Genomic DNA, 12825 nt, shown 5'->3' on the forward strand with positions numbered 1-12825 from the left:
GGGAGGGAACTAATACGCCATTCTGTTTTAAAATTTAGCACAGGGAGCATAAAATGTGTTCTTAATAAATAAATAATGTACTTATATTCGCCTATGTTATAGTCAGTACAAGGAGAGAGCTCACAAAGTAGCAAAGAAAGGTGGAAAATTTAAAGAGATGAAGTTAGGGAGCATGGGAGCATCATAAAGCCATGCATACAGAAATATGCCCCGATGTAACAAAAGAAAGAGAGATCCATGGCGATACCAAACCAGAGAACATGTCATTCAACTCCCAGCCGAGGAACGCTATTGTCCTATCATCTCAAAGTGGCTCTCAGACTAGTAGTAGAGTAACAATACAGAATAACCCACTATTGTGATCCAGATGTGCACAAAATACATGCGGATCCTTAGGAGGAAACAAATCACTATCTGGAAGATGCAGGGAACACACGACAGAAGTATGTTTGGCTGAGTCTTGAAGGTTGAGATAGGACTGGTATCAAAGGGGGGAAATTAAGGCAGAAGATTGGTGGTAAAAAGATTTTGTGTGGCTGGAACATAAGATGAATGTATGACAGAGGAAAGTAAAGAGGGTAAAGTTACAGAAATTGATGCTTCAACACCATTTCAGAGTGACTATCATGTGCCCGCATTAATAAGAGTGGACCAATTAAAATATAATGTCTGAGGATGGAGCCCAGGAAAGGGTACTGTTAAAAAGCTCCCCTGGAGACCGTAATGTGCAGCTATAGTTGAGAAGCACTGCAGTAGGTGACTGGAAGTCAGTGAACATTTTCACGTGAGGTAATGGCAAAATTGGATCTTTTTGGAAAATAACTTTGGTCTGGAGAATGGAGACAGAACAAGTCTGTGTGTTTAAGACTTTGAAGGACTAAAGAGCAGTCCACAGTCTATTGTAATACATATGTAGTCACAGAAAAAGACATGTAGATAGACATACTAAGGAACAGACCATTTTTATACTAATGTTAAGACTATTTGGAATTCTTGGGTTAAACTCTTATTGAAAGTTATAACCAAGCATTATAAAATTTGTATATTATCTATTTGCCACATGGACCTAAAGAACCCAAGCCAAGGGCCCTGGTTGGAACTTGTTTTAATCCCTATTTCACATCCCTTATGAGGATTCACTGTTTACACATGCTCTATAGTTAATTCATTTTGAAAATTGAAGAAGTTATTGGCAAGAAACAGTTATGGTAACATTATCAGGCCAATTTTTTTGATCAGATGAAATCACTTTATCTTGTTTTGGGGGTCATATTACTATTCATTAAGATTATTCTATGTTACTTTCCCTTGGTAAACTGCAAGTATTTATCAGTTGAAGGGAATGGGTAATTTAAAAATGCATTAAGAAATCAGACACTTCAGTAAATGTTTTCTGTATTGTTTTCAGAGTTTCTTTGATTTTCTCATTAACAACTATTAATCTGCAAAAGGTAGGATGTTTTATTTGTAAGGTAACGTCCAATTTTAAAGAAATTTCAAAAAAGAATTGTCTACTAGTTTCTTCAAGCTGTTAAAAATTATACATATATATATGCTTAAAATTGGTATAAATTATTTTATCTAGGAAAAAAGTTATAGGTTTTGATTTTTACCAGTGGTTCTTCCTGTTTTATGTATGTGTGTGTGTATTCTTTTTTTTTAATGGATCTCCAGTGACACCTCAGAAAAGAACTCTTGTTTGTCTCCTAAAGGGATATTTTCAGCTCATATAACAATGTGAATTGTGGGTTTTCTAGTTATTGTAATTGGTTGTATTATTTTCAGCCAGTTTCTAATGTTTCCTGAAATATCTCTTAGATTGGATCAGAGACACTCAAAATTTTTTAACTGTGATTTGTCCAATATGTCCTACCGAGTGGAGAAAGAGAGTAATATTTCTCTTTTTTTTTCTTCCCTCCTTTTTTTTTCGTCCCACCTTTCCTCCCTCCCTGCTTGCCTTCCTTCCTTTCTTCTTTGATTTGAGAAGTGAGTAAGGAGCTCTCACCGAAAGGAACATTCTACTGGAAAGTTATTATTACACCAATATTAAAGGTGAGACTCAGTAAGGTTAAGTGACTTTCCACACGCCCTAGATGTAAGGGGTGGAGTTAGGCCACAGACTCTCTGACTTCCTACTTCCTATTTTGATACAGAATACCTTATTACAGGACAATTCCCAAAAAAAGATTAGTAAAATACTACAAAACCCATAATGCTCTTGTCATAATGCTATGGCTCTCCTTAATAACTTTCTTAGAGACTTGTGTTTCCAATCTGGGAAACAGTCTTAACATATAAGCTGGTCATCCTAGTTTGAGGAGCATCAATCTATTTCAAGAATTTTAAACTCTTTTTCTGTACATTTTTTGCATTAAAAACCCTTTGGAGAATCTGATTAAGGTTATAAATTTCCTTCTCACGAAAATGTATATACACTCATATAGACAGAATTTTGTATACCATTTTAAGGTTTCATTTTTGTAAATATAGTTAGGGAGCCAAAGGGAGCTATTATATAGAAAGAACATATAATAACTTTTTATTTTTATGTATAAGATTTTTTTTTCTCTAAGGTAGAAGATTTGTTATATGTGAAAGTTAAAAATCTCACCTAAATGGCATGAAATGATATAAGATTAACTTTAACAATCAACCTAATACTTTTTCAATCTTGTAAACTCTTAAAGAAAATATGGGTACACGAAAACACTAAAAATTCAAATTATGCTTTATAAAGGAAATCAATTAAACCTCACAACTTTTATCTGAAATTTACACAGTACGATATGTTATAAATGTAAGGCTTTGAGAAGAACATTGTAAAAACCCGATACCTCATAATCCTGACCAAAACAAAAACAGACAAAATTTAATTTTTTAAAGATAAAAACGGCATTCACTTTTTATGAAAGAGAAGAGGTTTCACCATCCCTGCCAAGATCTTGGGTAATTGTGCAGCAATAACCTCAGACATCATTTCTGGAAATTCAACACTCAGTGCCCGGGACTGGATAAATGTATTCAAGCAGTACAGATGAAGTTGTTTGACAAGCTGTTGGTTTAACAAATGGATAGGAAACATGTAAGAAAAATAATATATTCATATACTATACAAACATGGCAGCTTATTTTTCTAATAATAGAAATACTTAAGATGTTTTTTCTTACCGAACTGAAAACATCTCCCTCCACTTTCTAGCATAATATGTAAAATATTACATACTCATGACAAAATATCCTAATATATAGAAAGATTTAAAGAAATGAAAGTATTCTGTAAACCCACAGGATAACCAAGTGAACATTTTGGTATATTTCAAGGTTTTTTTTTAATACATACTCAGGTATACACATAATATACACACATGCATATATATTTCCATAAATGAAATTATTTTATAGTCTATTTCTTAATCGAGCTTTTTCATATAACAACATATAGACAATATATAGACTCTTCTATTTCAGTACAAACAACCCAGCATAATCCATTTTAATCTAATTTTAATTTTTTCAAATAATTCATGTACATAATTTTGAAAGTCAGCTAGTACTGGAAGACCTATAGCAACAAAAACAACAGTAGCAACAACACAGATGTAACCACTTTAAACTTCTTTAGCCTGTGTCATTTGATATTTATCTGTGTATTTCTAATAAATTTTATTTTCCAAAGTTTGCATTATTGATTAAGTTTCTATTAAATGAGGATTTAGCTCTCTTGTACTATATACCCCCCTCCTCAACTACACACACTTTCTCTTCTCTCCATTCTCTACATAGTTATATCTCAATTATTGGCTAAATCGATATCTAACATTTATATTACAAAGATTTTTATTGTTTCCTGCTGGATTACATTTTCTTTCTTATATGACTTACTTTAATTTTGCTAGGGCTAATCACCTTACGTTTCTGTTTCCTTTGTTTTTTCTATATCACAAAGCCATAGTCATATTTTCTGACAGAACTGTAAAGACTCACTTCAATATGTTCATGCAATTGGTAATAGCTCAGTTCCATTTTTTTCTTGGTATTAGTGTCCTGAAATCCTCTGCATTAGTTAGTGTGCTGGGACACCCCTTTGCATCTCTCTTGGGTTGAATCTTCTACTTTGGCTTACTCCAGTGTTTTGTTGTAAGAAATCCTTCAGGTGCCCTTGAGAAAGTTTGTATTTGAGGTAATCTCTATGAGATCTTGCAAGTCTGAAAATACTTTTATGGTGCCATCATATTTGTTTGATGGTTTGGCTGGTAAAAAACTTGTTGAAGATTTTTCTTTCCTTGAAAATTCTGAAGGTATTGCTCCATTGTTTTCTGGGTTCCAGTACTGCTATTGAGAAGTCCAACATCCTTCTGAATCCTGATGATTTGATGTGACTTATTTCTTTTTTCATTGGTATATTTTATGATACCCTCTTTATTCCAGGTATGCTGAAATTTTACAGTGTGCCTTGGTTCAGTTGTGCTGTGCCTGTATACTGGGCCCTTACACTCAGAAAACTCATATCCTTCAGTTCTAGCAACTTTTCTTTTATGATTTCTTACATAATTGCCTCACCTTGATTTTCTCTCTTCTTTCTTCTGGAAATTACTAACTGGAGAATGGAACCCCATGGATTAATCCCCTAAATTTGCTATCTCTCTACTTTTTCATATCTTTATCTTTTTTGTTATTTTTTTCTGGGTTTCCCTGAGATTTATATTTCCTGAGTTTTATATTTATATTGAATTTTTAATTTCTGCTCTTCTTTAATTATCCAAAAGTGTTTTCTTGCTAAATGTTCCTTATAAAATGTTTTCTATTCTTGTTTCATGGATGCAACATCATTCTTATTTCTCTGAATATCTTAATTTTTTGAAGATTTCTTCTATTTTCTGCACTCTTGCTTTTTCCTTTAAGTTACATTTTTTTCTGTTTATTTTGCTCTCTGCCTTACATTTTAGAGGCTTTATCTAAATGGCTAATAATCTTGGCTGTCGGTTCATATTCAGCAGTGAGGCCTCAAATTTGACCTGGTGAGTAGAGAGCTTTTTTATGCTTTGTTGTTATTTTAGTGTGGTTTCTGAACACAGTAGTGATAAAAGCTTGTATGCAATATGTCTCGACTAACCCCATATATCTTATTTTATTTACCCAGTTTTGGTGTCAGGTATTTCTAGGGTTTTTTTCCTCTTGTATAGGCAATGATGCATACATATCTTAAATACTTGTCTAATTATTTATTTAAGATAAGCCCTAAAAAGTGGGAATTTGAAAAGCACACAAACTTTAACTACTGCTACATGCTGCCAGATTGTCCATTAGCACTGTTACTGACTTATAACTCCATCCAAAATGGTATGAGAGTCTTATTCTCCACATCCATATCTTTGCTTTTCCTGTACACATAAAATCTTTTCTAGCTTAAGACAAAAACATTTGAGAGCATATTCAGAAAAATGTGTCACAATTCCTATCAACCATTAAATTACTCTCAAATTATACAAATACTAGTAAAAGGATATTTGGGTGATCTACACTAAAAATGAAAAAAGCATAATATAAATTCTGAGCAGTATGATACAGGTTTTTAAAATGTAAGTACAAATATAAATTTGAAGAAAACACATGAAGTAAAATTTATATTTCACATTTAAGAAGTTATAGATATAATTCAGAAAATAATCATTAATATTCTAGAAAACAAAATACTTACATCATGCAAGTTATCAAGAAGTTTCGTAAGTTGGTAGAAACGCTGTGAGCTAGGGACAACTCCTTTTTGCCTCAAACCAATTGCCTTGATGAGCTCTCTAATGTAGCTTGATCTCATCTCTTCAAACTGGCTTTGGCTTCTTAGTCCTTCCAAAGGAACTGCAAGAAGATAATTACAAATGGCAGTTATGTTTAAAAAAGATGACACTAGCAGTTTATAATATAAATTTCTGAGCTGTATAATGATTTATTTTGATTTGCAACTCTAGATACAAACATCTTAAATAGGAAAAGTTTTAGAACATGTAAACTTCTAGTTCTTTTGAAGAATATGATAAGAACAACTAGGTAAGTTAAAGAACATTTCAGCTTACCTATTTTAGAGCTATTAGCATTTGCTCAAAAGAGCACCTGACATTATTCTACATTCCTGTCTAAAATACTTAGTTTGATTTAGTTTACAACTACATGTATGCTGGATCTTTTTTGTCTTTGTCTCCTTCCTGCTGATATGAGAGAAAGCCATTGATATTTGAATTTTCTCTTATATTCAGCCACTTGGTTTTACTGTATTTTATTTATTCATTTATTTATATTTTAAAATCTAACAGCTTTTGTTTGATTTTTTTCTTTCGGTATAAGACAATACTATATTCAAATAATAGCTTCATTTTCTCCTTTCCAACAGTTGTAGCTCTCATTTCTGCCTCATGGTTCAATGCACTGTTTAAGACTTGCAGAACAATATTAAATAATAATAGTAATGGTAAATACCCCTATTTTGTTGCTGATTTTATTGAGAATACCTCTCATTCCTATTATGATGTTAACTGGTAATTTATATATCTACCTCTGAAATCCTTAATTCATACATCCAAATGTTGGGCACAACTTCCTACTCTTATGACTAGTTCTCTTGTTTCCACTACATAGTCAATTTACCTATTGCTTTTCTCCTAAATCTTTTCGGTCCTTCTGTTGTCACTTGTCTGAGATGTCTGGTTGATTTCTTTAGCAACTCTATTACCAGAACTCCCAGTTTCCTTGTTTCCTTTTACTTTGGTCTCACTTGTCCTACAAACAAATCTTCAAACTGAAGTGAAGTTTCTGACTTTTTCTGCAACTACATCCAGATTGCTGAAAGAAAAATCACATAATCTCTGGATTTATGATCTTGACCCTTAGCAATATTTCTATAGAGAAGTGTACTTCATTTGAGCAAAGCCAACCGTATGTGTCCAGCAAAGGGAGATAAATAATCCTTTTTCAAAAACTCCGACTTTATTCCCTCTACCCCAATCAGACCTTGGCTTCCACTTCCCTTGGAAAAAAGACGGCCGCAGATAACAAACCGATAGAAACCAAAAGTTAATTCTTTGGTTTTGAGTTTTCAAGAGCTCACATCCTGAGTATAAAAGGGATTTAGAAAGGTAATCTTGGCAATATGAGATTTTTGCTCCAATTGAAAACTTAACTGTTGTACATACATTTGTATGTATATGCTATGTGTATCTATGATCTTGTCCCTCTACTTCATATGGCAGCTATTTTATTTTTTTTTAATTTACCATTTTAACCTTTTATTACTTTAAAAAAAAATTTTTTTTTTTTTTTTTTGGCTGCACCACATGGCATGTGGGATCTTAGTTCCATGCCCCCTGCATTGGAAGCTCCAAGTGTTAACCACTGGACCACCAGGGAAATCCCTATAGCAGCTATTTTAAACATCCATAACTCTTTTTACACTTCCCAACCAATCCTCAAATCTTCCTCACTCTTAAACATGACTATAAAATTATTTTTTCTTCTGATTACTGAAGTACTGTCTTCTCATTGGGCTTTAAAGAGTTGGAAAACTAGTAACCCAAAGCCCTCACTATATCCATCTAAGCGTTTAGGACCAGACTTGAACCAATTATCCTCTTTACAAGAGAAGCAGGCCTAATCCCACACTGCCTCATTCTTTTAGTATCAACACTAACAACATGCTCCTAGGATATGATAATTTAATCACTAGGCTCTCATCCTATGCTCCTGGGATATCTCTGAAAATTATTCTCCTCTCCTACTCTCTTCCTTAGATTTCAGATCTATGGTGAACCAGCTCTCCAAAAAATTTCTATTTCCTTTGAGCTCTTTACATTAATTCATTGTTTTCTTAATTATTACACCCAGCATTACATGATTGGAGAATTTTCTCTCAGATTCTTATTGAGTCCACATGTGGGTTTTTAGGATTTCTTGTAATTATGTTAGTGGCAAATGGGAGAGAGTGAGTGAAGGGCAGTTAGCCAGATGCTATTTTAGATAAGAATACTTTAAAAAAAGAATACTTATTTTTGGTTTAGCTAATTTAAAAATAATGTGTATTCATTGGAAAAATTTTAGAAAATACAGAAAATACATGGAAAATTACAAGTCACCTGAGATCCTACAATCCAATATTTTAGGACATTTCCTAATATTATATTGAGAACATTTACTTATATCATTCAAAATTCTTCAAAAATGAATGTTTTAATTCTCACATAAAATTTCATATCACAAAAATGTGTAGGACATACAATTTATTTAATTGTTTTATCATTTGACATTTGGAATATTTTACTAATCTAAACAATACTTATGATGAATGTCTTATTTTTTATGGATATATTCTTAGAAGTAGAATTATTAGAGTAAAAGGTATTAACTGTCTTAACACTGATAATATACATTTCTAAACTACTTCTTACTAGTTAACTGTTGTGTGCTTTGTAATGAGTATTTTCATTTTAGGTAATCTTTGCTTTTTATAGAGAAAAATAAAATACCATCTCATTTTCACTTCTCTATTAGTGAGGTTGAACAATTTTCTTAAGCTTTTTAGTGATTTTTTTCTGTTTTCTATTCATTTATAGTGATCTAAGCTGTATTTTAAATATTCTTCTCAGTTTGTGGTTTAAAGCCTAGTTTTAAAATATTTAATCAGTTTTGTAACTTTATTAGGGCAAAGAGTACTGCCCAGGCAATCCAAATTTTGCCATGCTCCAGAGGCAAACACTTTCAATTCTTTCAACTATTTCTTTTGATCTTTCCTTCCATAGCTTTCAATAACATCCTTATAGTGCTGCTCCTTGAGTTTTTATTTTTAACTTTTGACTTTCCAGTATGGAAAATGGGACTGTAGCTCTATTTCCATATTCCAGATCTACTATTACCCCCACACCACAAACACACTCACACACATAGAACTTCCTATTCCTCCTCTTCCTAATATCATTTTCATAATATTGGTTAGATCAATATTCAGTGTTTATTATTTTAGCTATGCAAAATGCTGCTACAGTCAAGTCATATAGCATTTACTATGATTTCTTTTCTTTTCTAGTATAATTTTTTGTTTTACTGAGAGTAAGTAACCATATTGATGGGTGCGAAGTGGTATCTAATTGTTTTTTATTTGTGTTTCTCTAATGACTAGTGATGCTGAGCATCTTTTCGTGTGCTTAATGGCTGTTTGTAAACCTTCTTTTGAGAAATGTCTATCAAGACCTTTATTTATTTTTAAATTGGTTTATTTTTTTATTGTTGAATTGTAGAGGTTCTTTATGTTGTCTGGATATTAATACTTTTACCTTGGCAGACATATGATTTTCAATATTTTCACCAATTCAATGGATTGCCTTTTCTTTGTGTTGTGTCCTTTGATACACGGAAGTTTTAAATTTTGATAAAGTCTATTTATCTTTTTCTTTTGTTGCCTGTGTTTTGGATGTTATATCCAAGAAATCACTTCAAAATCCAATGTCACAAAACTTTCCCTCTATGTTTTCTTCTAAGGGTTTCATAGTTTTAGATCTTAGATTTAGTTCTTTGATTTATTTCAAGTTAATTAAAATTTTTGTTGAAATATAGTTGATGTACAATATGTTAATTTCAGGTGTACTACATAATGATTTGACATTTGCATACTTTATGAAATGATCACCACAATCAGTATAGAAAACATCTGTCACCATACAAAGTTATTACTTACAAAGTTATTATATTACTGGCAATATTACTTATGCTGTATATTACATGCACTGGCTTATTTATTTTGTAACTGGAGGTTTGTACCTCTTAATCCCCTTTACCTATTTTGCCCCCTATCCCCTCCCCTCTGGCAACCACCTATTTGTTCTCAGTATCTATGAGTCTGTTTTCATTTTGTTTTATTTGTTTGTTTTGTTTTTTAGATTCCACATGTAAGTGAGATCACATAATATTTGTCTTTCTCTGAATTATTTCACTTAGCCCAATACCCTCTAGATCCATCCATGTTGTTGCAAATGGCAACATTTCTTTTTTTATGGCTGAGTAATATTCCATTATATATTGCCATATATATATATATATATATATATATATACCACATCTTCTTTATCCATTTATTTATCAGTGGACACTTACATTGCTTCCATATCTTAGCTATTATAAATAGTGCTGCAATGAACAGTGGTATGCATATATCTTTTCAAATTAGTGTTTTTGTTTTCTTCAGGTAAATACCCAGAAGTGAAATTGCTGGACCATATGGCAATTCTATTTTTAATTTTTTGAAGAACTTACATACTATTTATCATAGTGGCTGTACCAACTTACAATCCTACCAATGGTGCACAAGGGTTCCCTGTTCTCCACATTCTCGTCAACACTTGTTATTTGTTGCTTTTTTAATGATAAGCCATTCTGACAGGTGTGAAGTAGTATCTCATTGTGGTTTTGATTTGTATTTCCTTGATGATTAGGGACATTGAGCATCTTTTCATGTATCTGTTGGCCATCTGAGTATCTTCTTTGGAAAAACGTCTCTTCAGGTCCTCTGCCCATTTTTTAATCAGGTTGTTTTTTGATATTGAGTTGTATGAGTTCTTTGTACATTTTGGATACTAACTCCTTATCAAATATAGAATTTGAAAATATCTTCTCCCATTCAGTAACATGCTTTTTCATTTTGTTGATAGTTTCCTTCACCTTGCAAAGCTCTTTAGTTTGATGTAGTCCCATTTGTTTATTTTTGCTTTTGTTGGCCTTGCCTGAGGAGATAGATCCAAAGAATATTGCTAAGACCAATGTCAAAGTGCATACTGCCAAACATAGGCAATAAAACATATACTGTAGGAATTTTATGGTGTCAGGTCTTACATTTAAGTCTTTAATCCATTTGGAATTTACTTTTGTACATGGTGTGAGAAAGTAGTCCAGTTTAATTCTTTTGCATGCAGCTGTCCATTTTTCTCAACACCATTTATTGAAGAGGCTGTATCTTCATTGTATATTCTTGCCTCCTTTGTCTTAGATTAGTTGATCTTACAAGTATGGGTTTATTTCTAGGCTCTCAATTGTGTTTCATTGATCTATGTGTCTGTTTTTGTGCCAGTACCATAGTGTTTTGATTACTGTAGCTTTGTAGTATAGTTTGAAATCAGGGCTCTTGATAGCTCTAGCTTTGTTCTTCTTTTTCAAGATTGCTTTGGCTATTCAGGGTCTTATGTGTTTCCATACAAATTTTACAATTATTTTTTCTAGTTCTGTGGAAAATGCCTGTAGTATTTTCTTTTTTTAATTAATTAATTAATTAATTTATTTTTGGCTGTGCTGGGTCTTTGTTTCTGTGTGGGGGCTTTCTCTAGCTGCGGCAAGTGGGGGCCACTCTTCATCGTGGTGCGCGGGCCTCTCACTATCGTGGCCTCTCTTGTTGCGGAGCACAGGCTCCAGACGCGCAGGCTCAGTAGTTGTGGCTCACAGGCCTAGTCGCTCCGCGGCATGTGGGATCTTCCCAGACCAGGGCTCGAACCCGTGTCCCCTGCATTAGCAGGCAGATTCTCAACCACTGCGCCACCAGGGAAGCCCAATGCCTGTAGTATTTTGATAGGGTTTGCATTGAATCTATAGATAGCCTTGGGCAGTATGATCATTTTAACAACATTAATTCTTCCAATCCATGAGCATGGTCTATCTTTCCATTTGTTTATGTCATCTTCAATTTCTTTCACCAATGTCTTGCAGTTTCTAGATTACTTGTCTTTTATCTCTTTGGTTAGATTTATTCCTAGGTATTTTATTCTTTTTGATGCAATTATAAATGGAATTGTTTTATTAATTTCTCCTTCTGATAGTTTATTATAAGTGTATAGAAGTACAACCTATTTCTGTATATTAATTTTCTCTCCTACAACTTTACTGAATTCATTTATTAGTTTAAATAGTTTTTGGTAGCATCTTTAGGATTTTCTACATATAGTATCATGTCATCTGCAAACAGCGGCAGTTTTACTTCTTCTTTTCCAATATGGATGGTATTTATTGCTTTTTCTTGTCTGACACTGTGGCTAGAACTCCCAATACTATGTTGAATAAAAGTGATGAAAGTGAGCATCTTTGTCTTGTTCCTGATCTCAGAGAAAATGCTTTCAGATTTCGCCACTGAGTATGACATTGGCTGAGGGTTTGTCATATATGTCCTTTATTATGTTGAGATCTGTTCCCACCACACCCATTTTGTTAAGAGTTTTTATCATAAATGGATGTTGAATTTTGTCAGAAGCTTTTTCTGCACCTATTGAGATGATCATATGGATTTTATTCTTCAATTTGTTAATTTGGTTCATTATATTGATTGATTTGCAGATACTGAAGCTTCCTTGCATCCCTGGGATAAATCCCACCTCATCATGGTGCATTATCCTTTTAATGTATTATTGAATTCAGTTTGCTAATACTTTGCTGAGAGTTTTGCATCTACGTTCATCAGTGGCCTGTAATTTTCTTTTTTTGTGGTATCTTTGTCTGGTTTTGGTATCAGGGTGATGCTGGCCTCATAGAATGCTGGCCTATTTAACTTTTTTTAATACTTGAGAATGATATGGGTAAAATTCGCCCGTGAAGCCATCTGGTCCTTGACTTTTGTTTGTTGGGAGTTTTTGGATTATTGATTCAATTTCATTAATGGTAATCATTCTGTCCATATTTTCTATTTCTTCCTAATTCACTCTTAGAGATTGTACATTTCTTTTTTGTTTTTAGGTTTTTAAAAAATTTATCTTTATTTTTTTATTGGAGTATAGTTGCTTTACAATATTGTGTTAGTTTACACTGTACAGC

At 32.8% G+C, this 12825-nt stretch overlaps 1 protein-coding gene across 2 annotated transcripts in view; it reads right to left on the reverse strand.

Moving 5' to 3' along the window:
* Window positions 1–374: 374 nt before the first annotated feature.
* Window positions 375–12825, reverse strand: part of PGR (progesterone receptor) — a gene marked incomplete at its 5' end in the record, with an annotated part of 101840 nt that continues 89389 nt past the window's right edge. For both annotated transcript variants that reach the window (XM_082339897.1, XM_082339896.1), the window contains 2 exons: window positions 375–3052; window positions 5699–5856. In XM_082339897.1, coding sequence (XP_082196023.1) covers window positions 2897–3052; window positions 5699–5856 — 314 coding nt within the window. In that variant the 3' untranslated portion in view covers window positions 375–2896. The remainder of the gene's footprint in view (window positions 3053–5698; window positions 5857–12825) is intronic.

This window comes from Balaenoptera borealis, assembly GCF_965194805.1.
Source record: "Balaenoptera borealis genome assembly, chromosome: 11".
NCBI classification, from domain to species: domain Eukaryota; kingdom Metazoa; phylum Chordata; class Mammalia; order Artiodactyla; family Balaenopteridae; genus Balaenoptera; species Balaenoptera borealis.